The following is a 24,251-nucleotide window of genomic DNA, read 5'->3' as shown; positions in this document are numbered from 1 at the left end:
GGTATAAAGATAAATGCCCCTCTGAGGACTTTCCGCTTCCCCCTACTAATAAACTTGGTGTAATATTTTTCCAAAGTCAACAATGCTACAACTTCGGAGGTGAAACCTTGTATTATATTTTCGCAAGTAGTAGTTTCAGTAGTTGCACAAACTAGACTGCAGATATCATAAAAACACAACAGATTACCTATAATATATAATTCAATAGTATAGGTATTAAAATAACCTTTATGCACGGTGAAATGTGGATAACCGTTCAGAGGTGATAGGTTTCGTTTTGAGTTCACCTTTGGCCACCATTACTTCTCCCAGTTGTATGCTTAAGAGTTTCTAGCTATGGTCATGCGTGTGGTCCCGAGATCATCGGCCCAGACCTCGGTGTGTTTTTACGGATAACCAGGACTTGAGCGTTGAACGAACGACCGACCGACCGATCCGCGACCGCATGACCGACCGATCGTCCCATTACATGGTTTTCCAATATAAGGCCAACCAAAGTGGGGCCGTGGGCCACACTATAGACACTCGAACGCACCGATTAACGGTGCAGGCTCTCAACGCTGCGCGTTGTGAGCTAAAGCCTCGAACTTACCAAAGGTGTTGAAATTTGAAATTAATACTCCGATGAATTTTGGTACATCCTCATCTCTAATTTCCACCATGCACCGGAACAATCGAATTGTAATTATGAAGACTCAATCCTGATAGCCAGCTTGCACAAATCTTATTTCGCATATTCGTAATGTCGTAACATTTGGAGTTACAATTTAAATTATCGGTTGAAAGAATCCAAAATTCGTCAAGGTTGAGTTTAGTAACGCCAAAGTATCGAAACACTGAAAAAAGCAGAATAATATTGAAACTTCAGACTGGCGAAAAGAACAGTTGAGTTTTCATGATATGAGTACGCTTTGCTCTAATTACAGTATTACTGAATTTCAAACAATCCTAATGTTGGTCGATAAAGTTTCTTCTTAAAAATGCATCGTAGTAACAACGTGACGAACTTTAACTTCAAAAAGTTTAAAGAACTTCTCTGAGCTCTGGACGTTTATTTATATGCAAATCATAGTAGACATGAAGTGCTTGCAATTGATCCACATATAATTTCATGTGAGCTCGTTGGCGTTGTGAATAAGAGTCCTGTAAAACAGCCGATTATTTACTGTTCGCGTATCTATCTCAATTTATATCTGCAGACGTGTCATTAGGAAGACTAATTTGCAATCCAGTCGTGATTCGTTATAGAAATAATTACTTGAAATATTAATACCGAGTAACGGTGACGGGTGCGAAAACGACAAAATAATGATACCAACTACTTTTCTGAAGACCTGAATCATCGAGTTCTGCCTCCTTCGCTCGAAGACCACCGGGGTACTACGTGAGGCGCGGAAATTCCGCCGATCCTGACTCTTCTACTTCTTGCTGCACGTGGTTGACACACTAATGAAACTATCCGTGCCGAGGTCGGAACGCTCCTTGCATTGCCGGAAGAAGCGTGCATGGACTCGGCCGCATGTGCACTTTATACATCGATGATGACGTTGCGATACTTTGCTGCTGCAACGGCGGTAGTTCTGACGGAAAAAGCTGTCGTTACGAGTTAAAGGAGCATACCACAGTTAATTACTCACTTTCATAACTATTTTTACAGTACGTGACTGGTTAACTGTGAGTTTTTACCGTCCCTATGTTATTTACTTATTCGCGGTAGCTTGTTTTTGTTTTTTTTTCCAACTTTCCACTTCGGATGTTTTGTACCGATTAAAATGTACTCCAACTATTAGTACTCGTGATTCAACTTCACTAGATAAATGTGAGGCTGAATAACTAGAAGAGTACGAAACTTCCGATATCTTCTCATGATTGAACTTCTAATGGTCTGCCATTGTGCGCACGTTCATGCCTTGATGCCTAACTAACCGGGCGATGGTTATAATTGCAATTACATGATTTTTAGCACACTTTATGAATAAATCGTACTTAGAAAATTCTTCAACTCGCGGTGCGCTGCGTCATTTTCGTTCAATTCAATTTCTACATGGGTCAAGCAATGTAGCACGACAAATTGGATGTTCCAGATTATTGTCATCTCCTTTCCGCAATTCACTGAATTTGGATCGAAGATGGAGTGTTTCGAATGATACGCCGAAACCAGCTTAAAGTGAATGGGATACACTGTCCGATTACTGAATCTAGGAATTAAAAAACGATAGATTGAAAGTAATTCAACAGATTTTTAGTACATTCTGTACGCCAATCTAGGTCAACTAATGTAACATTACGGGCTTAATCGCTGCGCTACACAATGCCTTGAAACTCTGAAAAAGGAAACGGCATTTAGTATGCAAAAAATACTTAGCATGTAGAGAACTTCACGTATCCTACTTTCGCACTATCTGCGCCAATTACACTCCGTCACTGTTGGTCTATGCAGTAGTCAAGTGAAAAGTTTATACATGCCATGGGTACGTTAAATTACATAAAAATGTTCAGGTGTATGTTGTCGAGCAAATGTTGTCTTCCAAAGTTTCAAATCACTCGACACCATTGTAGATCAATGACGTGTCTGATTTTTACTCTTCTTTCCCTGGTATTGTTTACTATTAATTAGCATCTCCAAAACCGGTAAGTGATTGTACGTTCTACGTCCCGGGAAGTAAAAACTTGATGCTGCTGCAAGACTCCCTAGTTTGTACCGTTTATTCAAAATCCAATTAAACGAGACGAATTGATGATCCTACCACCGACCAGAGTCTAGTGGACGATGCCTTGCTCTTTGAAAAAACAATTACCAAGTACCCTTTTATTTCTATTTTATTCCGTACCTTGATCTCTCTGAGGCTGAGTGAAGTTCGGCGATTTACGATCGCCGTTATTCATACCTTAAATTACTGTCTTATTGTCCCATTGGCCTTGAGGGTGCTGAAGATCAAATCCCAGATGAGAACTTAGTCTCGATTAAAAACTTCCAAGCCTTTAAGTCATACGTATAACGTTACAGACACGCACAGATAAGCCTGTTCGGTGTACACGAACATACGGAAGAACAAAATTAGATTAAAACAAGTACAGCTCACAATCTGTTTCGTGGAAGATCCTGAAAACAATTACTAGTTCAGCTGAGGCTACAAGACGGAAAACATCTGCTTTCATCGCGGAAGATCATCGTCATTGACGATCGTATCGTACGATTTGCATTACTGAAAAGAAGAAATCCAAAGATGTTACTTTATAAATAGAAATTGGGAAATGTCTAGAGTTAGTCCCCATTTCGCAGCTCGTATAAGGTGCTCTATTCTTCCGTACTTATGCGAATGCGTTAAAGAACTAACTTCACTGGATACTGTTTCCATCATAAAAATCCAACCCATAGCAAGCATGAAATATTGAATGACTTTTCCGTTGCAGTAAACTAACAACAGCTTGAATATTCTGGACACTGTTATAAATGCTAAATGGAAGAATTGAGGCATAGACAAAAATTAATTGAATGTGTTTACTACTAACAACAAGTCACCGGTACGTAACATAGTTGCTGAGCTGGTATTAGTTGGGACCGCTACACTTTACGAGTCGCGCAGTGCACATTTACAATATAATGTATGCACAGCTACAGACAAGACTCCCGTATCAGGCTGCACCACGAACAACATGGGTCCGATATGCTGATACGTGCTTGCATCTTACAGCATGATTTACTCGGCTGCAATGTCATAAGTATGAAAAAAATTAAATGGTCTGGCAGGATGAAGATCTGAGAAGGTCGTTGCACCTTCTTAGAGTATCCGCCTCCATCTCCCTAGACTATCACTGCATAAAATCCAGTCCTCTGTCTGATGGAACCATTGATGTGATCTTACACAAGGATAGTCGTTCCATTTTTCTACTCACAATGATACTCGTGATGATCTGGATAGAACCGTGATGTTAATTAGAGATATGGCATTCGAGATATAATACCAGCGTTGTTCTTCAATTTGTACGTAAGGACTCTGAATCTTATTTCGACCTGCCTGACCGATAAGCCATGGTTCGTCGCTCAGAGATCTTCTATAGCAGATGCGGAATCTGCGTTTGGCGTAGGACCGGGATACTGTTCGGGTTGAAACCCACTTTATTGACCGAGCAGGGTTTCCCGGTCAACGTGCAAGTAGGTTAACGCCCCGCAGTCCTGCGCTGACTTACCAAGTGCAGTTGTGTTCGAGAGCTAGCCGTAGAGATGCAATGTGCCGGTATACCAATATATTAAGTAGCCTGAATCATGATTCACGATATGTCGGAGTAAGAATTGTAGGCGGACGTACACACGTGGGCGTGTAGGTACATACGCGCAAACATACGAATAATATACGTGTGCATGCAGGTAGCCGCGTATTACGTGCATCCACATCTACCTACACTTAACACGGACGTATGCTCTTGGTGCAAATCGCTGTTCAGCCGAGAGGCGAGAAAGCGCGGCTGATCGCAGCCTGCGGGTAATAACCCTTTTCATCACCGAGATCCAACCCATGGTCGGCAGCCGTCCTTTTCTCTCGTCGCCTCGTTCCTTCGTTCCACTTCCGATAAGGTACTGCATCGTGTTCTCGTACATACAATATACACACGGCACATTCTCACATCGATGTACCCAGCAGCGACATGGCAGTCAGTTGGACGAAGAAGAAGTTACGGTGGTAGCATTTCGCGCGACTATGTAATTGAAGCCTCAAAACCTCGAAATCCCTGGCGGGTCCAACACTTCCGGGCCCGAGGCCAAGGTGTCGTTTTTATAACCTCGTTCTCGAGCACCATCGCCCCGCAGATGTACAGTTCGACGAATGTTTCGCTGAGGTTCAGTGCCTTCTCGAATTTCGGTGCTTGCACCCTGATTGTGAGTCGCACTGTATCCGATTGAAGCATCGAATTCCCATCCCACGCGCAGTGCATTCCTCCCGAAGTTATCATCGTCATTCGAAGGCTCATCATAGCCATTCTTAGTTCATCTACAAAATCTGATCGACCGTTGCGCCTGACCGAAGAATTTTTAAGTATACATCCATGGATTTTGCGGCGTCCTTTAATTTTGCAAACATAAGGATCAGCGAGAACTTTCGCGACCTATATACCTGCGATTGAAACAAATCAACGGTGGCTGCGGTTCGCTACTCGATTAGGTATGGTAGTACAATGAAAGTAATTGACCGGCGAAACAAATGTTCTTATTTCTTGCATCTGCAGATGCATCTTCATCTCTGTATGAGAATTCGATCACGTATATGGGTCACTTTGCTACTACCCACGATGTATCGGATCACTATATAATCGGCCAAACGAAACTAGCCATGCGATTACAATTAAACTATCGTTACAAGAACACTACTAAAATAGTTAACTGCCTGGAAGTTATAAGAATTTCATCGCTTCGGTGCAGCAACTCAGCCGCCTATCCGGGGAAAGGTCATTATCATGGTTTCATTGTTGTTATTCTATTTTACGTTCCGTTCATTTGCAGTCCTCGTCAGTCCCACCGCGTATGAAGCTTTGCCAATAGAGAAAGCACTATAGGTTATCCGTACAATGCCAATGGACAATCGGATTCTAACCATGTCATTACCTCAGGAAATATGGAAACTCCTGATTTGACAATAACGATTGACCTTGACCTAAAATAGACGAAACTGTATGCAATCACTTATGGATCTTCACGGTGTCAGGTTTTGCACCAAGTTCTGTGCAGTCCAATTAGTCCAACGAGAAAAAAAGTCACCTGAGACTTATATTCGAATGACTCGTGAAATCGACGAATTTCAGCGAGGTACATAACGAACGCGTATACATACTTCTGCAGTGAAGTGTATCGGTCTGAAAAAGCCTACCTTCAATTAAGTGTTTAACCGAGCAACATGTATAGTACATACCTACTATATGTATATCTCGCAGACATCACAGAGTAACAATTTTCAGTACCGGTGATGGCCGGTTCGCGCTGGCTCGTTGCAGTGGCCCAGAAACATTGGGCGCAACCAGCGTACGCGATACATGAGCGCGAGAGAATTCGATCGCGAGTCATTGGATGTGGTTCACTGGATGATAGCATAATGATGACGGGCAATCTGACGAGCAAGCCAAGGCGAGGTAGGAGCGTGCATCCGTGAGTACCTCTCGGCTGCAGGGAAGGGAGAAGACTGCAGGGTACCAATGCACCACGTCGTCGTTTGGATATAAACATGGCATGGACGTGGACATGAGCCTGGCAATAGTAATGGGAATACACCACGGGAGCCAAGAGGTGGAGGATTTACGCCACGGATGACGGTGAAGATGAGGATTAGAAAGGGAGGGAGAGATAGAGAAAGAGAGAGGGCGACTGTCGAGGAGAGCAGCAGAGAGCGAGGGAGAAATAGAGAGGGAGATCGAGCAGGGGTAGGGCAGGACAAGGTATAGACGTCAGAACAGTCGAGCTGTTTCCTTCAGTCGTTCGCGGACCTCGACACACAGCTGAGGTCGAAGAGGGCATCAATCCCTCCCTGTTGCCTCTTGCTCTTTCTCTGTCCGTCTCTTCTCTTCACAGTGTCACTATCTCCCTCGCTCACTAGCTCGTTTCGCACCAGAGCCCGCGGAGTTCCAAGTGTGCTGTTGGTTTTTTTTTTTGCTCGTTTTTTCTTCCTCTCCCCGTCTCGTCACCTGGACCAAACCCCAAACCCATCGAGGACCAAACGTCATGCGGTTCCAGTACATCGTCGGGGCATTCCTGCTGCTCTTCTGCTGTTTACATGGTTCGTATGTACCTACTACGTTACTTACTAACTCAGATTACTCACGCTGCACATCCATGTGCACACTGCAGTCAATTGGTTAGAATTCTAAGCATTTACTTCGTGTAATTCAGATTTTTATACATATACTTTGCGTTTTATTATTATAAATGCATCTGTGGAATCAGTTCATGTCCCGATTCACGACAGAAATGTATTCGCGACGAAAGTCTTTTTCGTCTGCTCTTCGTTGTTCTTCAACTCCACTTTGTATCACGATATAAATTTGTTATATTTGAAAGATCCAGCGTATTTTCATGGTTTTCGTTTTTTGTTCGTTTTAATGCCACTTTAATGTACGTTATATCTATGGAGTGAGGATCTTACTTCCTGTCATTGTCTTTTATGTCACTCGTGATCATAACGTCTTCCGTAATACCGGTCCCCAAGGACAGAGTCGGTAACGAAATTCATCATTACATGCGTCTATTTGAGAACACGATCGAACGCCACAAGTATCCGTGTTCTCCTCGCAAATTTCAAGACGAAAAAATCACATCTCGAATGATGAAAAAATTTACGACAGCAAATCCATGGGGATACGCACAGCTTGCAGAAATAATCCACGAAATATGCAAATGCAATGGAATGGACGAAATGGACCGATCAGAACATTGACACGTAGAGTTTGGCAGCTGCTGCACCAAATGGGGCTCTGTAAAGAAAGAGAGCAAGAGACTCCAAGGGGAGGCCAAGGGGTTCCTCGAAGCCCTGGAGGCTTAAAGGCCTGAAGGTGTGAACGCGGAACGCGGACGCGGTGGAGTTGAAACGTTGAATTCGTAGGACTTTGTGCGCACGGGTGACTGCAGCAGCTTCTTTCATCCCTTGATGTGAAAACCAACTGGTTAGAATCCCTTCATAAGAGATGCTAATGCGTACCCGCGGCCGGATAGCAACTACACGACGTACTCTTGACTATCTAAATCACCCGTACCTGTACGGAGGATGTAATGTTGATACGTTTTCACTCGTGGTCAAACTGTTCCTTAGGATTGTACATTTATTAACCTTTTTTTTTTTTTTGAGGTGCCATTCGAAAAATTTGTGACAAATACGGAAAAAAAGTGTCGCAAAACCTGGAGAAAGTAGGGAAATATTTAGAGGTCGCTATCAATTATTGTAATTTTTTTTATTTACTTTTATCTGTACAACTTACGGACTTATATACATATTAGTTTATTTTTTTCGTATCGTGGTCCGAATAGCCATTGTTCATAAAAATCAGTACTGAAAACGAAATAGGGACATTAAAGTGATGCGATATTCCTATTTCGAGTGATGAGTGATTAATTGGACCACGATACGAAAAAAATAAACTAATATATATAAGGCCGTAAAGTGTACACATAAAAATAAGTAAACAATATTACAATAATTGGTAGTGATATCTAAATATATTGTCCTACCTCCTCCAGGTTTTACGACAAGTTTTTCAGTATTTGTCACAAATTTTTCGAGTGGCTCCTTGAAGAAAATTTTTCCACTGTACTATTACTACTGTGGTAATTTGCTCACGCAGGCATTTTGAATTCTCATTCTCATGATGCAGAATAATCGTCTTTTAATTCTATCAACGGCTGTATATGGTTCTCCCTATGTATGATCCAAAAGAAGGTGAGTATACATGCATTCCTGTATACCAGAAACAGATTTCAATCGAACATCCTGTATGCATGTGAACACTGTACCTGCATACATTGTAGAAGATCGCAGAGGGAATCGGGGTAGTAAAGTTGGTACGAGATGAATAATGAACTTGGTCCGTTTGACATTTATATAGGTATGCAGTGCATACTTGATATACGTATGTACGTGCTATACGTGCCTTAGCCCATGAGAGCTGTTTCGATAGCATCTCTTAACGCAGACGTTTGCATCTCTGCGTGGTTCTTTTACTTTTTTCACCATGTTATGCTAGTCGGTATACAGTACCCATAAACCGTTGAACGTAAACTGAGATTCAAGTGATATCTGCATAGCTTGCGCGAGATTCTTCGTTCAACTGAGCTAGTTATCTCTTACGTGCAGCTGTCCCATACCGATGTGTCTGGATGCCGGTGATCTGAGCCGGGAGATTTTTTATTCATGCGAAGACGCGTGATGCTCCATTGGAACGTTCCCCGATAGCTGTAAAGAATCGTCGACGGTAAATTTCGGTCAGCTTGTTTTTCACACCTTTTTAATTACCTTACCCGTCTAAACAACCTACGATTATATGGTGATAACCGTTTTATTAGTTGTTAATTTATTGAAAAAATCCGAAGTTCACCGTGGTATAAACGTAATCGCGGGCACAGGGCTGATATCACATCTCGTCGTGATGGAGAATATGAGGACAATTTTCACTCGGACCTTTTCATTCGAACCGGTTGTGCGGCTTCTCCCCTCAAAATTTCATTCCAAATAAAATGATTAGTTGCTAAAGACGTCGGAGAACGGTGTAGGTACTCGCCGAAAAAAAAACCGCAAGCCTTAGTCATACCTCAAATCTCTGCTTCTCCGAGCAGTCAAACTGGTCCTTGTTGTAGTCTAGAGCTATAACCCAAAACATGATTTATTATACCGGTCGACAAAATTTTGTAACGAGGAACGTGCTTACTGATTTTTAAATACCTATTTACCCTAATTATAAAACCATATTTATTTTGATTCGATCAGGTCTAGTTTTTGTGTTATAACTACTACCATTAAAATTGAATATTTATCGTTTTTACTCACCTTTTTTTATTCAGTTTGTATTTTTTATTTTCTATAAATACCGGTTAGCTGGTTACAATAAATAACAAAAAACCCTGAATCAAAAAATATGTGTCGAAACGATGTTATGACACAAAAACTAGACTTGATCTAATCAAAATAAATATGGTTTTATAACGAGGCTAGATAGGTATTTCAAAATTAGTAAGCACCTTCCTCGTTGCAAAATTTAGTTGATCAGTGTACTGTAACACCATAATTATGTACCCTCATTTTTTGTTCATGTAGACTGTATTTTTGGAAAAACTAAAAAAATCATATTACAATAAAACGTTTCGTGTCTGAAATATCCTAATATCAATTCTATTACACTAAACCTTGTTCCTAATATAATCAGTTGAAAGTTTTCACGTTACACACAAAAAGTGAATTTTGTTTACCCAGTGTCATATCGAGTGTAAAAGCGGATATATCGAAAATTCACATGACTGGCTATAGAAGTTCATCTCGTTTATGGTGTAAGCATACCCTTTATAGTCGACCACGTAACAGGAGCACGTGTCTCGGGTAAGGTTGCAGGGGAGGGGTGAAAAAAAAAGGCGCGAACATAATCCACCCTTTTCGCAAACTTGCGGTCTTCGCAGGATCAGGATTTGTTTCGCGATCCACGGTTTTTGTCCAGACATCGTGACTTGGGTTACTTTGCTGACCCGGAGACCCACTGACTTAAACGTTCCACACTGAATTTAAATCACCTTGCCACCGCTGCCTCCTCTCATCTCTCTTCCTCTCCTTTTCTTTCTACACTTTCATCTCTTTCACCTCTATATTATTTCTTCCTTTTCCGTCGCGTTCTGGTCTCACGCTCCACATCCTCGCCTGTATGCATATTGTCTTACACCATTGAGAGCGAGGAACATGTAATATCAAATCCGTAGGAAGAGACAAATTGCACTGATTATCCATTCACACGGTCTATATTATTTACTTCGAGTGAGGCTCACGACGTAAAAAAAAAAAAAATAAATAAAAAAGGTTCTCTTTCAAACAAGTTCTGAATGTTTTGCAAAATTGCCAACATTTCATTTCTAGTACCATGTATCCCAAAAATAAATCAATGAAGGTATTGAAAAAGAACACACTGCGCATGTCCGATTGTTGAACAAAGGTGACGAAAGTAGGTGAATAGAATTTCAATAGAACATAACCCGAAGGAAAGCTAGATATAGCGAACACACTGAAAACTAAGAAAAGTATTAAAAAAAAACGTCACTGTCCGAGACGTAAAACTTAGTATCATGTCGATAGTTTCTCCAGACGATTAAAACGCACAAACCCTTGCCAAGATTTCTCCAATCAACCTATGCAAAAATGATTTTCCCGGGGAACATGAATTAGAATCAACTCGTTAGAATTACATTAGAATTACATTAGGTCGTTGCGAGTAGAAAGCTGCGGGTGCATCGAAGAGAAACCGAAGATTAATTTGTGCCACGTTGCTAATAACCTTTTCCCCTAACCTAATCTAATAAAGGACTAACAGATTAACCAACGTTCGCAAATGTAATTCATGCAGTAAAACATCTTATAAACCAGTGTTGAATTTTGCGCGGCAATAAATAACGGTCAGAATCGGCGAGCCGATTGTAAGTGTCGGATGAAAGGGCGGCAGCATGGAGAGAGAACGCGCCTTACAATCTTCGCACCAAATTGACATTAATTATAGCAGTATGATAGAGAAAATAAACGAATTATCCGTCCGCCAATGAGAGTTCATCTATAGATAATTATGCCCGAGACTCGGGCACGGCAGCAGAACGTTATTTCCATTTCTTAGTTTCATTTTTTTTTTTTTTTTTTTCATTCGCACCTCTTTCTCTCTCAATCATAACGGGGTATTTTATGGACTGGACTATAAGTGCTGAATCTTGTTACAAAAATTCAACCGGTATGGGTGTGATGCGCTACGAATAATAATTAGTTATTCATTAGGCGTGGTTGATAATCTGGATGGGTCACGTATACGGTGGCGGTAAAGATACACTTGCACGAGAATGTACATTATTATTTCGAAAATAAACTATAATAATGGATATTAATTACTGTCCAGTGGATTTCTTTTCCTCTTTTACAATGCTCTGTGTGAGAATTGAGCACAAGTGAAACTCCCACATAGATACCTAGTAATTACACGTATAATACCTACAGTAGGTGAAAAAAAGGTGGACAGTTGTTTCCCGCTCGCAGACTGTCAGAGATTTCAAAGCGAGTGAATACCGACGGACAATCAGCTCATTCAATTTCCCATTGATCGACTCTAACGATCCATTCATCGAAGTTGTTGTTCCCATTTTCACACATTTATATCGGCTAATTTTTTCCCTATCTTCTATCTCTTCTTATTCTCCAACTTTTTCACCATTCCCCTTTTCTTTTCTATTCCTAATCTTACTTTTCACGCACCACTTGCTTTGCCTTCCCGGACCTCTATCACTCTCGTTCGGGTCTGATTACTCTATATGCACACCTCTGTTTGTTTGTTGTTTCTTTTTTTGCTTTTTCTTTCTAATCTTCTTTCTGTTTTTTTCACCCTCATCACAAATAGAATACGTTTTCAATCAATTGTAACGGTGTACCTAAATTCCCCAAACGCAGGTATATGTAACACGAATAACAACTATTACGCCATACACGCATTGGGGCCAAAATCTTACTTTCCTCGCTCATTTCTAATTGTTTTTCCAACTGCGTGATGGTAAGTCTCCTCATTTTCCCCTCTCAAGTAGAGGATTCGAGATCGGCATCGTTTAAGTACATGATCGTGACCGACCGCATGATCAGCATTCTTTTAAACAGCCGGCGGTCAGTCGAAGCCCATATCGAGTCACGTACTCATGGTTGGGGCCACATCTATCATTCCGTAAATTAGATTAACTGTACGCTAAGCTAAATCCATGACTTTCCATGATATTACCGCGAACCTGGTGCGTCCAAGAATCCGCGACGTTGCGCCTCGAATAGCCGAACGGCAATCCTGACAACAGTCCTCGCTGCTTGGCCTTGAAACCTTGATACCATGGTCGTACCTTGCCTTTGCCGACACTTTGCGCACGCTCCTCCTGCTTCCTGGTTGTCGGTTTGTCGCGCGGGCACCGGGAGTAAACCGTTAAAAAAATTCGAATAACTCAACAGTCCTACTTTGAATATTTAACGAGTAGAGCCAAGATCAGCGCGCTGAAAGACAGAGAAAGAGGGAAAGACGCTAACACAGCTCGGGACCGACCACAAGCCACGCTGTTCCATTTTTCGTCGAAGCATTAACGCGTTCAGGTATATTCCTAACTGCACCCGCAGGCAGAGTCCGGTGTTTGCTTTTGTCTTTGGGACCAGAGGAATCGCAGTATCCGCGTTCGTCGCAAGGTTCCGATACATGTAGCTTGCTTTTTTTGAGGTACCACTTGAAAAATTTGTGATACGTATTGAAAAAAAACTGTCTTAAAACCACGAGGATGTAGGAAAATCTTTAGAGGTCACTACGAATTATTGTAATATTTTTTATTTATTTTTAAGTGTACACCTTACGAAATTAAATGTATATACATTAGTTTATTTATTTATTTTTTTATGGTGGTCCAATTAATCGTTCACCAATCAACAGCAAACTGCGCGTAACAATTCCGCAGTTTTTTGTTCTTGACCTTTATACGAAAGATTAATCGTCTCGGAGAGATTTGTTGAATAACAGTTTTTGTTACCGAAATAGAAGTATCGCATCACCTTCATGTCCATATTTCAGTACTGATTTTTACTAACAATTATTAATTGGATCACGATACGAAAAAAATAAGCATCTTATACACAAGCCGGCAAGGTATACACATAAAATTGTATAAGAAATATTACAGAAATTGGTAGTGAACTCTACATATTTTTCTACTTCTTCAAGGTCTTACAAAATTTTTTTTACAGTATTTCTCACAATTTTTTCGAGTGGCACCTGAAAAAAAAAATGTTAAAAAATGAAACACCCTAATGTAGCTACATTTGTGCACAGCCAACTCTTGACCTTCTTGATATCAGCCTCATGATATTTTTTATTCAAGTTAGATCTGTATCACTGCTACTGGGTTTCAAAGTATTTCACCCCGATACTATGGTTAGAAATTTTTCGATTGTAGGACAACAGTCTTCTTGCGTTCATTCTTCCATCTCGAGAACAGCGAGTCGATAATATCCGCAACACCCTGCAGTGGAGTGCGTTTCAAATTGTCAACCTCTCCAGCATGTTTCCAATTCGTCCTCATCTTATGGAAGCCTGCGTCTTCGAATGCCGGACCAACTCGGATATGTCACTAAAAGTCCACCGTCTCATCGTAGAATTAATGTGTAAATTCGAGTAACTGCAAAGGTCTTCATTTGCTCACGACTAGTTCCATGCAATGACCCTGCGAAAATACTCTATCCAACATTGCACAATTTTAACGGTGTCCGATATCAACAGGTTATACGAACGGTCCAGAAAACTTGCCTGCTTCTCAAATAACATCAATACGACCAAATGCTTTCAATGATTACCGGTTAATGCGGCTGGAACTTCGTTGCGGTGTGTAGACGACGTACTAAGGCTTGGATGTTGAAATTAGTTTCTATCATGGTCTGGAAATTGAAACCCATGCGTTCACCCCGAAGGCAACATAGGTATAAGACACTGCATGTACGCACTTCTTGGGGCATGCAAAATATGTACACATAGATTCAGTCTTCAGCGTTTGGAACTTTTATGATCACTTGCGTCCCAGATTTCTCTGGCGTACTTGTAATTTACCTACATGCGTGTGTATTGTATACGTGTGCCCACATATATGACACGTGTTGTGGATGTATTGTAAGGAGTTTTGCCGATGCCCCGCGTATCTGTTACTTGCGTCCAGCTATATAATTAGGTCTCTCGTAGACCGTATGTTTCGTTCCGCAGTATGGATTTCTCGGCTTTTATGATTTACTATCCCGCGAGCAATTCGTAATCCGTAAACGAGAAGCGACAAAAACTCTGGTCGCCTATTAGAAGAGATGAAAATACGTTAAAACACAACCTGCAGCTGGATAATGACGGAGAATTAACCACCGCATGTATGCATAACCTTTGTTTGGTACCAACTGCAAACCTTCGGCGGATGTACAAGTTAACCCTGTGTTATTCTTCTTTGCAGTAAATATGGCCATTATATTGGAACCCTCATTAACTTTTTACAACGAGCAAGAACTACTTCCTAATCACATGTTCCAATGAATGTCAGCTTTAGACAAACCAAGCAAGAACAGGGTGGTTGATGCACTTTTGAACTCAATCGATCGATCGTAAAAGTGCCATTAAAGACTGCAAAATGAAGTCTAAACATGTTCGAGAATCACAGCGTCAAAAGCCGCATTGACTAATGTAATTGTTCGATGATTTCGCGCAGTTCGATAGGAAAGCAGGACTATATGTATGTTTTTCCAGTTGATCCAATGAACATTGAGAAGCGTTAACGGCTCTTCCCTGTTGGTCAATTACTCACAATCAGTAACAGATTCGTATTCTGCGAAGTATCACCGAGACCTGCAGTGTCATTCAACTGATTGATGTCGCGAAGTCACGCGAATCGAAAAACAGCGTTAGCTATCTCGAGTCGTTATAATTGCGTGGTTCTCGAGAAAATCACCGTCACAATTGGCGGGTCGTTTACACTAGGGGATTTTGACTCGCTGTATTTCTGACGAACTAACGGCCGCTTCTCGGGCATAGGACACTTCGTTGTAATTAGTCTATATAGATTGTCGAGAGATATACAAGTATCTGGCGTGAGCAGTATTCCAGAGCAGGAAATATTCATTTCCTGTTATTTCAGTCGATGTTATTTATTTTCAATGACGTGTAGAGTGCCGCTGGAAGCATATCTGTAACTATGCGGCAGGAGGCAGCATTACTTTCTATAATACCCTCTATCCATGCTAGTCTCTCGACGTTGGTTACACTCGTTAATCTTCCGATTAAGGGCGCGGTCCCGCTCTCTATCAGTAAGCTTGCTTGGCCTCCTTAGCTCCAGGTATGCCTCCATTCCTTCTTCTCCTTTGTACTTGTTACTCTACTTTGAGCTTGATAATTAGCGAACTGATGATAATCCGTGTATGCAGCTACGTGCCCGCCTTCGTATAACGGGGTACACGGTCGTTAAGCTCCAAGGTGTTGTCTCTCGTCGCGCTTATTCGCCCCATGTTCCTTGCCTTACCCGCCTCGTATATATCACCCCGCATGCCGGTTCCAGCTACGGTCTTGATAGTTTTATATCACCGTAAAACAATGCCCCACAAGGAAGCGAGATTTTAACTATACCGGTAGTCTTCGCCTCCCGCCGCATTGTGCCGTTGCAGAAATCACATGTTGTATACGTACAATAACGTATTATGTGCACAGTCTGCATAGTCATGGGCAATAGCGTCGTTAACATGAACTGGGTGCCTTCACCTGAATTGAGGTGAGTCTGCATTATTGTCAAGCTGCAACAGGCGTCGGTGTGAGAAAGTATTCGTGAACCACCAATGAGACAATAGGTAACGTCTTGGCTTTCCACCCATTCCCCACAATGAGACAATTATTCTGTACAAGCATGGTATATTGGTACAGAGTTATGAAACCTTGTCAACTTGGCCATGTCCAAGGCATTTGATTTGGACAACGACGACGGAAGTAAGATACGTATACCCTAAACTTATGAACCCTGATTCCATCAAGGAGGGCGGATTTTTTTAAACAATTATTGAACCTCTTCTTTCAAGTGGTTTGCCAATAGTTTCTCTCTCTCGGTCATTCTCTTCCACCCTCTGCTTGCTTGTTAAAAGCTTCTCCTCCCCATCTCATACTTGCAGATAGATGCGGACAATTGTACGCGTGAGTAGTAAGTACGTGTACAATTTCCTCGGCATTGTTAGCCTATCAAAGGTCAGACAGTACTGATTGATTAATTCATTTCGAACCGTGCGACTTAGGCGGATTTATTATACCTTGACGCCTTCAGGTTATAGCTCCGAATAATCGAATATCCGCGTACCCGTGACAAATTCTCTCTTCTGACTTTGCCACCTCGCACTTAAAGTGATTCCGTTGATTGCGCAACAACCTTCCAGAGCGCGGTTGTTATATCATTGAACCCGACTTTTTTGCTGCTTGAGGATACTTTATTATTTCGACATCACAATGAACCGTAATACACCCAGTTTTCCCAAATTCAAATCCAATAAGTACCTTACTTAAAAGTTCCTTACTTTTCTACAACTGATCGAGAATCAAACGACCATAAAATCCGAGAGCATAACGTCACAGTCAAAATGATTTGACAAAATGACATTCATCATCTCAAATTCGAACTTCACCTCGAGGCATATGTATACTCCAAGTCTTCGCATGGATGTAATTTAGAAGTGCATGTATCGCGATATCGCTGCCATGTATCTCTTGAGTAATAACAAAACGTGTAAAAAAATCTAGGCAATGGAATTCAACGGTGTCCCGGAGCCAGGAGATAATGCTTATCGACTTGCAAGATCAACGGCGTCCTCGAGCTGCCGTTGGGCGGTCTCGTGTTCTCTCTCGCTTTAGAATGGATCCCCTCGTTCATTTCTGGATGAATATGCAGACATGAAATGATTTATGTAAAATCATCGAGGTTTCCTCTATACGCCAGCTCACTCTTTTTTACACCCAATCGGAGAGTAAAAAAAATAAACTAATCACCGACTTCTCCTCGTTCGCGAATGGTAGCGCACCAAATTCCCCCAAAACGAATCAAATTAGTCAAATATCTTGCGACCGTTACGTGACCCGATCCAAGTCGAAGGCCTCACCACGGAATTACCCCGAATCAGTAATTGTCCCCGAACTAGTTGGACTGCATCAGACGTATTAAGGTCATGCAGTACACCTTTCTTTACCGACCGAGCAAACTCACCCTTTTCCTTATTAATGAACTAATATGGGAAGAAAACGGGTGAGTTTGCTCGGTCGGTAAAGAAAGGATTACTGCATGACCTTAAGCCTCGGTTTCCTAATACGCGGCAAAACTTACACCTTGGATACACAACTCGCCGATTAAATATATTTACAGATGCACGCATAACTCTGATATACTTATACGCCCGAGGCTGGTCCAGGTAAGCGACGAATGCTGTTGACCTACCGGTTGATCACTGGACCGTGAAGCCCGCGACATGTGCTTGGGGTCCCAGTAAATCACTCTTCTTCACATACGAACGTCGCCGCGCGTTATAGCCAATACATTTCTGTGCACAGTTCGTGTGTATAATGGACCGGAAATAACGACGACCGTTCCATTAGAATCTCACACTTATAACTGTGCACACAGAGTGTGTCTACGTTTCTCTTCTAATTTCTTTCGCGATACCGTTTCACCCATTTTTTTATTTCTTACGTCTTTTCGATCGCTGCACTGGCAATAACAACACCTACGGACTACTGTCATGTAGGTGATCTTGTCGTCGTCGTGTTCGTCCGTGTATGTGTATAATATATGTACAGGAAACGTCAGTGTTTTCGAGAATTAAAGTGCGGTTAATGCATTGACCCGTAACTCGAATCATCGCCAGGTGGCACACATACATATATACATTATAATTTTACGGCACATGAACGGTATCCCCTGAATTTTGGAACTATGATACTTCTCGGACTCTCGGAAGTTTACAGTTCGGTACGTACGGTTAACGAGCTAACTTCGTTAACTTCGAATATCCATTTCCACGAAACTGTTGCTGCCCGCACTGACACATGTTGGAAATGTACTTTTAGGGACTAGCGTGCATTCAGAGATTTTTAAATAAAACATAGCAACTCCCATGACACCTGTTTGGTAGGCTTCCCAAACGTGATCTTCATACCCTGCTCAAAATATACAGGAAACTTTGGCTCTCATGGTTCGGTAGAGTTGAAGTAAAAACATCCATCAGAGATGAAGTGACAGCATCATTCGTCTGAAATCTTTCCTAGAATCACGTCACGTGGAACGTTGAATGACAAGTCTCGTGGAAACAATAACCGCTTTCCATGATAAAAGAAGTGCTTCGGAATTACGTATATCATGCCCTAAATTTTATCGCTTTTGAGATAATTACTTCTTGGATTCAAATTCAAATCCAAAAATGCTCGCAGAGCAATGAATAAACGTGTTAACGGTACGGGCTGTATATTCCGAACAACCTTTGTAGGACATCTAGAATTCTAGCCACGACGGTGACGGTGGCAGGTTGATATACAGAAGAAAAAATGACAATTAAAAGAATGTAAAATATTTGGTATTCAGGTCGTGAGAAAAATGCCTTACATGCAAAACTGTTACTGTAAAGATCGATTTACCTGTTATAGGCAGAAATTCTCATGCTTCAACGTGCATTCCGCAATTCTACTATACATATACCCATACGGAATATTTTATCGCAATGTATTCAGACATTCCAGTATATGTAGAGTTTAATCCGGGATTCCCTGATTCACAAGTCCAGCGACACGGACAACGAGTCGGGGCTGTTATCGTGGTCAACCAGGCGGTTACAATACTTGCAAGGAATTCAACCGGAACATACGATTAAGCTACCAGGGATTGCCATCTTCTTTTTCAACAGCTATCGCTGATGAGGTGCGGCACACTCGCTGGTCCGTGTCGCTCATCGGTTCGATCTATAAGGCAACCCCCAATGCATTCACGGTATGTCTGGTCATACACCATAGGTATACACTAGGATGGTTCTTTTATGGGATAAAAAAAAAATTCGTAACAGAACCTGTCAAATCGGTTCCCAATGGTGAAAAAAAAATCCCTCATTTTTTCATATTTTTATTTCATTCCCTTAGTCTCCCTTCGTCCCCATATAAGAATTACCCATACACGCAAAGATATGTATATGGTATCTGAATGTCCGCAATCTATGCGGGTGTATCGCAAGCCAACCGAAACCTAAGCTCACGATTATACTTATAGGCATCATATCTATTTACACGCTCGCTGGGACGTAACGAATACCGATGTACACATATACGCAATTATACACCGATGAAGAGAGTGCGAAAATGTCGGTTAATCAAGCCACAGATATGACGCGATACGTAATTGGAAATTATACCCGCCGACGTATGATCTGTATGGGTATAATTACGTGTTAATAGGCGGTGATGGTTCAGCCTCGTACTTATCAACAGATGAGATACCTATCACGCAATGGCATGCCTCGTTATGCTTATTACTGGTGGCTGAACCCTTATATCATGTACCGAACTGCTAAGCCAATTATAGCAAGACTTTTTTTGTCAATTATGTTGGTATGCGATCTTTGCATGTACACAACTTTGAATTCCTCGATGCGAATTGTCGATGATAATTGAGCGTTATCTTCCACCGTCACAGAGTACGACGAACTCTGTGATTGCTGGATACTAAAAGCGACACTTTACCTATGGCGCCATAACAACTTCAAACGCCTTTCTACAGGAAGACTGATTTCTGTGAACCGTAATTTCCGACCATCCCGCACATCGTATAACGCCTTTCAATAATTTTGCTTCCAGATTACGTAGCGGAAGGTGCGACGAATTGTCCCAGAATATGTCCGCCGAGCGGAGAACCGGTATGTGGAAGCGACGATGTCATTTATGCCTCCCAGTGCGACATGCGGAAAAAAATGTGCGGCAAAGGTAGGCGCCATCGATTATTCCACCTTGTGGCGCAGGAATTTCCTTAAAAAACAAAAAATTACAACAAACCTGTGAACCTTAATAACTCAATACATCATCTTCTGCAAATATTGCAAATTGCCGACTCGCAACAAGGCTCCAAGTATCAAGTCGGAAGAGATATGATAGTTACCGGATAGTCAATTAACTTTAGACTGTGTTTGATTTTAATTTCATCTTCTTCAGGGGTGACCGTTTCCAAGGAGAAATCAGCCTGTCTGAGGTCTTCCGGTAGCAAATGCGAGCATCGTTGTCCGGGCGATTCGGACGCAGTTTGCGGCACCGACGGGCGTACCTACTTGAACAAGTGCATGTTGCGGGTCGAGATATGCAGAGTTGGGATCGAGCTTTCGCACTTGGGTCCATGCAACAACATCTCGGCACACAGGGAGAATTGCCCAGTATCCTGTGACCTGGCGCCACTGGACGGGCCGATTTGCGGCAGCGATGGAAACGTCTACAAGTCTACGTGCCAGATGAAACTCCTCACCTGCGGGTGAGTCGCCGTTTGACGAAGACGTAAAGGGTGATCGGAAATATTATAGTCGTAAGAGTATGCTAACGTTTGCACGTCTTTAAAATCCCATACAGACAAGGTGTCGTGCGAACGAACAAAAAACACTGTCAAACTACACGGCACTGTAGAGAATCCTGCTGGAGAGGTGCCAAACCAGCTTGTGGAAGCGACGGAATTCTCTACTCGAACACTTGCAAAATGCGGGCGAAAAATTGCGGGTACGATTCTTCATTACCTCATAATCTTATCCCCTCCGAGTTAATGGCTTCCGCTTTTTATCGTTGGTGTGGAAAAAGTCTAGACCGTATTTTAACACCATAAGGCTTATGAATGTGGGGTACCGATTTCTTTGCAGCAAACACGTGTTCGAGGTGCCAATGTCATTCTGTGTGTCTCGGGAACGGACAGCCGGTGGAAATTTGCCCACAACGTGCCCGTTGGACTGCAATAACGAACCGGAAACACCCGTCTGCGGATCGGACGGAGGCATATATCGGAATGAATGCGAGATGCAGATGCTGAATTGCGGGTTTGTATCGAATTGATGTTTCGCACCCAAGCGATTAAAGACTTTTCACCTGTTTGCTCGACCTTCATCTTCATAAAATCCAACAGACAATCTAGAAGAAAGGTGACCAAGGCGGACTTCGAGAAGTGTCGACCACGGTTAAACAAGTGTATGAAACAACAGCAGAGGTGCGTCGATGAGGATGACCCAGTTTGCGGCAGTGACGCCAACACATATCCAAACCAGTGTCGACTCAACGTCGCGATTTGCCTGTAAGACCTTACTCTGCACTGTTTCAATTAAGTAACGCTCCTTGACAGCTCGTCGTCAGACCTGCACCGAAGTCGGTCGCACTATCCAATAACGATTGCAAAATCAATCGGTTTCAGGAAAGGAATCCAGCTGGCTCACGTCGGACAGTGCACAGCCTTGAAGGAAGTGGAAAATTGCCCGGAAGACTGCAGCGAAGTTGTAGAGGAGCCCGTTTGTGGAAGCGACGGCAATGTTTATAGGTAGAATAATTTGTTTATTGCTCTATTTACATTTCACTCTGACGTGGAAGGTATCCCAGGTCGATCTCTCCGATTCTACTTTTTTTGCAATATGTTACAGTAGACTCAAAACGAAGCGACACGTATTTTTTATTATCTGCCATTAAACACTCTAAGGGGGTGAAATCACCCTCCAAAGTGAGGCGTGTCAAGGGATGATTTGGCAGTTTCACCCACAAGAACGTAATATTTTTTAACCAATCCACTTGGAAAAGTTTTCTCGCAACGAGAATTGAAAAATATAATTTTCTCAATTGAAAAAGAAAACTGCCAAACCTTCCCTTGATATGCTTTACTTTGGAGGGTCGTTTCACTCCCTTGAAGTGTTTAATGGCGGATAAATAAAAATATTTGTCGGTTAGTTTTTAGTCTACTATAACTTATTACAAAAGAAATCTAATCGGGGAGATCGACCTGGGATATCTTCCTTGTTAGTGCATCTTTGAGAACTTTTGTACAGTCTGAACACAACCGATAATCAGCGTTTTAATCCTGCGATCGAAGCATCATTTTATCCCTGTTCCACGTGTACTATAGTCATACCGCAAATCAATCATAAAACACGTTACAGATCAACGTGCCATTTGCGGCGAGACACTTGCGGTCAACGTGTCGTTCCAGTCCCTGCTCAACACTGCCCCACAACGGCGCTGTGCAATCAAGTTTGCGAAGGAGACCGGCAATTCGTGTGCGGCTCGGATAACAAGCTTTACAGGAACGAGTGTGAGATGAAACGGGATAATTGCGGGTGAGTCGATCGTAACTGATCTTTATTTGCGAAAATTTTCACCCAGGGGTCAGTTCTCTGAAGCTTCAGTCCCTCACCAGCGTTCATTATTTTCGTTCACGCCGTAGGAAGCACGTCTACGTCGTGCCGATGAAACGGTGCCTTCAAGGATTTTCTTTTCGTGGATGCCAAAAAATCTGCCCCCCTTACTACGATCCTGTCTGCGGCACTGACGGCATGACCTACAGCAACGAGTGCTTCCTAGAGATTGAAAATTGCCGCAGTCGAAGTCTCGTCACGAAAAAGTACCACGGTGTATGCGGCCAGCCCACCGAGGAGCCAAAAAATTATCTGTACTAGGACTTACACTTGAGGAGCCCGTGAGAGGAACTCGAACGCGATTCGCCGTTAGATGGGATGAATTTCTACATGCCGATATAACCGCGAATTATCAATCTGCGCAACGCGCATAGAATGCAAACTGTGTTTTCTGCCGGATGTATTCGTAACGTCGTAAGATAATTAAGTGATATTGGATGTGTTACTGGAATCAGAGGACAGAACCATCGCGCTTGCCTGTCGAATAATCAACACCATTCTTGTTGGTGTATTAAATATCAGTTTTTAATAAGTTCAATTGTTATATGTGGATACGACAGGTTTCCCGCAGGAGTGATTACTATATGACACGTGGGTAAGCGTATGCCGACAATTGAGGAAAGATAATGAAATTTACGAGTTTATCAAATCTTTTTGGCGCATTTAGCATATCTTTATTCAATGCTGGCTGGTTGAACTTTCTTTTTTTATATCGACAATTAATTTTCGAATATTTCGCTTATTTCAATCTACTAGAGCACGTCGGGACCGTTCAGAAATATCTGAAAAATGTGTTGATTTTGCGAAATTGTTGAAAATTGAGATAAGTTTACATTGAAGCTAATATTTTTCCTTAAAGCTTCAGTTCGATAGACAATCAGCTCAGGCATTATGCTTCGAAAAATATAAGAAAGCGCACGAAACTCATATTTTTATAACGCATTATACACCCCTGTATTAATTATACTTTCAAACGCTTTCACCCACGGCAACGCGACGTGCCAAGAATGAGCGTAAATCCCATCAAATAGTAGAGGGTATACCTATAAATCGTGGATTCATTACACATAAGTAGGTATACACCAATGTATACACATATCAAAGGTAAATGATATTTTTCGTAAATATATTAGCACGACTCTATTGTTATTTATTGTAGTATAAATAAGGTACTGAATACTAGGACATAAACCATTATAAGTTTATAATATCAAATAATCCCTATACTATTTTTGATATCATCATATATTCGCGCCCTACTATCATGTAATGTTATAATATGCTATATAATACTGAAAGTAAGGCAGAACGTTGATTAAAATTCTTCTGATCGTTAATATACATTATACTATACCATATTATGTGATGTGTGTTATATTATATCGTTTTTTTTTCTATTTATTATTGAATACGTGAGAACTCTTATTGTATCAAGATTATAATATTGAGGACAGTTATAATTTACAATAAATACATTGTAGCATAATCTTACAATTCACTCAATTAAATAAGAAAACGGGTACGAGGATCATCGAGAGTTGTTTTGTCTAATAATTAGCTTTTTATGACACT

The 24,251-nt window shown here is 41.7% G+C and overlaps 1 protein-coding gene across 1 annotated transcript; it reads left to right on the top strand.

The window, feature by feature from the left end:
• Positions 1–6,462: 6,462 nt before the first annotated feature.
• On the top strand, positions 6,463–24,191 carry LOC124178933 (agrin). Its single transcript, XM_046562764.1, has 9 exons — positions 6,463–6,764; positions 20,113–20,238; positions 20,464–20,773; positions 20,869–21,012; positions 21,150–21,323; positions 21,410–21,574; positions 21,692–21,814; positions 22,425–22,601; positions 22,709–24,191. The coding sequence occupies exons 1-9, from the start codon at positions 6,710–6,712 to the stop codon at positions 22,938–22,940; spliced, it is 1,506 nt and encodes a 501-aa protein (XP_046418720.1). The 5' UTR covers positions 6,463–6,709; the 3' UTR covers positions 22,941–24,191.
• Positions 24,192–24,251: the final 60 nt, after the last annotated feature.

The sequence above is a fragment of the Neodiprion fabricii genome, chromosome 3, assembly GCF_021155785.1.
Source record: "Neodiprion fabricii isolate iyNeoFabr1 chromosome 3, iyNeoFabr1.1, whole genome shotgun sequence".
NCBI lineage: Eukaryota > Metazoa > Arthropoda > Insecta > Hymenoptera > Diprionidae > Neodiprion > Neodiprion fabricii.
Note: the sequence above shows the minus strand (reverse complement) of the source record. Positions and strands in the feature narration are given on the sequence as shown.

Coding starts and splice junctions, on each gene's coding strand:
- LOC124178933 (XM_046562764.1), top strand. CDS start 6,710: ATGCGGTTCCAGTACATCGTCGGGGCATTCCTGCTGCTCTTCTGCTGT. Junction 20,774..20,868: donor ATGAAACTCCTCACCTGCGG/GTGAGTCGCCGT, acceptor AATCCCATACAG/ACAAGGTGTCGTGCGAACGA. Junction 21,575..21,691: donor CTCAACGTCGCGATTTGCCT/GTAAGACCTTAC, acceptor AATCGGTTTCAG/GAAAGGAATCCAGCTGGCTC.